General features: G+C 42.2%; 1 protein-coding gene across 1 annotated transcript; it reads left to right on the top strand.

The window, feature by feature from the left end:
* The first annotated feature begins 296 nt into the window (after positions 1-296).
* On the top strand, positions 297-1,365 carry LOC6594061 (low-density lipoprotein receptor-related protein 8). The gene is made up of 3 exons (XM_026994556.1): positions 297-350; positions 407-746; positions 803-1,365. Exons 1-3 carry the CDS (start codon positions 320-322, stop codon positions 1,320-1,322), a joined length of 891 nt encoding a protein of 296 aa, XP_026850357.1. The 5' UTR covers positions 297-319; the 3' UTR covers positions 1,323-1,365.
* Positions 1,366-2,009: the final 644 nt, after the last annotated feature.

Below are 2,009 nucleotides of genomic sequence, written 5' to 3'. Positions count from 1 at the left end.
CATACTGACTTAGTATCGGCTATAAGTCATGTTTATTAATAGCTAATTGATTGGTAATCAAGTACATACAGACATATAAAGGCAAAAGAAACTGAACTTGAGCGACGCGTCGATCGTCGTCTGGTCTCCGATCACAGCACTCTTCGTGTCTCTCATTCTCTCGCCGAGAACTGTGCTCTCTCCTGTCCCGATTGAGAATTCGCCCTGGGATTAACGAGTCGCGAGCTTAAGCCCGGAACTTCAAATCAGTCTTCGGCAAAACTCTCAGTGGTTCAGATCGCTCTTCAAAATGTACGAGTACTTTTTATTAGGCCTGGTGATGATGTCTACACCTGCAACATGTAGCAGTGGCAAGTTCTTATAATGCACCAACTTGTTTGTATAATAATTTTAATATTGTTCGCAGACCTTGGCAAATGTGAATCGGATCTCCTTGATTGGTTCCATTGCTGGGAGAGCAACGTCAAAGAGGGTACCTGCACGGGAGAGCAGAATAGCGCCTGGATACCAAGCTCTAAGGTGTGCAATGGACAGGAAGACTGTCCGAATGGCGAGGATGAGTCCATTGTGTTGTGCAAACAGCATCCGGATCGAATGTTTTCCTCGTATTTCTACTGTGCCACCGGGGCAGTGATTGAATTATCGAAAAAGTGTGATGGAAAAGTCGACTGCTCGGACGGATCGGATGAGATGTCATCGATGTGCCAACCTGAAAAGAAGATAAATCGTCGCGGAGAGTGTCAAAAGTATCTGTGGAATCCTGAAATTGTACTCTCTTCTCTAATTTCTCTTTTAATTTCAGTGATCGGTATTTTGACTGCCGAAAAAGAAAGTGTGTGCCTGCCGCCAGCCAATGCGATGGATGGCACGACTGTGTAAATGGATTCGACGAATCCCTGAATGTCTGCTACCAACAGTGGCACAACGAGACGCAGTTCCAGTGCGGCAATGGTCGGCTTATACCAGTTGAAAAAGTGTGCAACGGCTATTACGATTGCATCGATGGTTCGGATGAGCTGAAATCTGTTTGCGATACGAAAAAAAACCCAAACAAATGCCTGGAGCCACCAGCACCACTCTCGTTCACACTAGCCACCAAATATCATCATGGTATCAATGGAACGAAATATGTTTTGCCCAACGAGGTTGTGCAGGTACAGTGCATACCATCGAAAAAATTAAAAGACCCCCAAAACGGCTGGAATGTCTGCAATGTTTATGGTAAATGGCAGTTCCCTTGGCCATGTTGTAAAAATATAAAAACTAAGAATAAGATTAATTTAAGGCATATTTGGCAGTCATTTTCTCAAACAAAAAACTGACATTCATCTACCCATCATCATCATCATCCAGATTAAATCCTCTGAGGGCGTCAACTCTGATGACTTTCAATTAATCATTGGCCTTTTGTATCCTTTTGTTGGGTACATTTGCCCATGTGCACATGTGTCATCTGTGGAATTTCTTAGGAGACAGATATTCGCTCCATTATGCAAAGATTTTTTTTTCTTTAGCCAGACATTTGTATCTCCTGTCTGTGTACCTGTGTATCTGTGACTATAACAAGCACACGAATCGGTCGAGACATCAAATTAATTCACCAAAAATGTACATTTTTTGTGTGGCAAAAGATGGATTTCAGAGAAATCCCCAGCAATTTGTTCAACAAATGTTGGACTCAATCACTCCGAGAGCAGGGGCAGGCTTTCCTCCATTCTGTTTTGTTGTGCTTTGTCCTGTTTTGTCATGTCAACGCCATGAAACGCCAACTTTGTAATAAATAAATAAAAAAAAGTACCAGAAGAGGGAACGAAACATGTCAATAGTTTTCTAGTTGCAGAATGTCTTCAACTATTTGACAAAAAGTCCGCTGCAGACGGAAAAGTTGAGATAAAGTTTCCCCCTGAAAGTTGTCTGGGAAATGCATTTTATGTGTATCTCTGAGGGTTTTTGCATAGGTTGGTTGTTTCAGTCTTTTGCTATTGGAGATTTTTAAAGAGCTTCCAGAT

This window comes from Drosophila persimilis, unplaced genomic scaffold (genome assembly GCF_003286085.1).
Source record: "Drosophila persimilis strain 14011-0111.01,24,50 unplaced genomic scaffold, DperRS2 tig00003933-arrow-pilon, whole genome shotgun sequence".
In the NCBI taxonomy this organism is placed as follows: Eukaryota; Metazoa; Arthropoda; class Insecta; order Diptera; family Drosophilidae; genus Drosophila; species Drosophila persimilis.
Note: the sequence above shows the minus strand (reverse complement) of the source record. Positions and strands in the feature narration are given on the sequence as shown.

Coding starts and splice junctions, on each gene's coding strand:
- LOC6594061 (XM_026994556.1), top strand. CDS start 320: ATGATGTCTACACCTGCAACATGTAGCAGTG. Junction 351..406: donor ACCTGCAACATGTAGCAGTG/GCAAGTTCTTAT, acceptor TATTGTTCGCAG/ACCTTGGCAAATGTGAATCG. Junction 747..802: donor CGTCGCGGAGAGTGTCAAAA/GTATCTGTGGAA, acceptor TTTTAATTTCAG/TGATCGGTATTTTGACTGCC.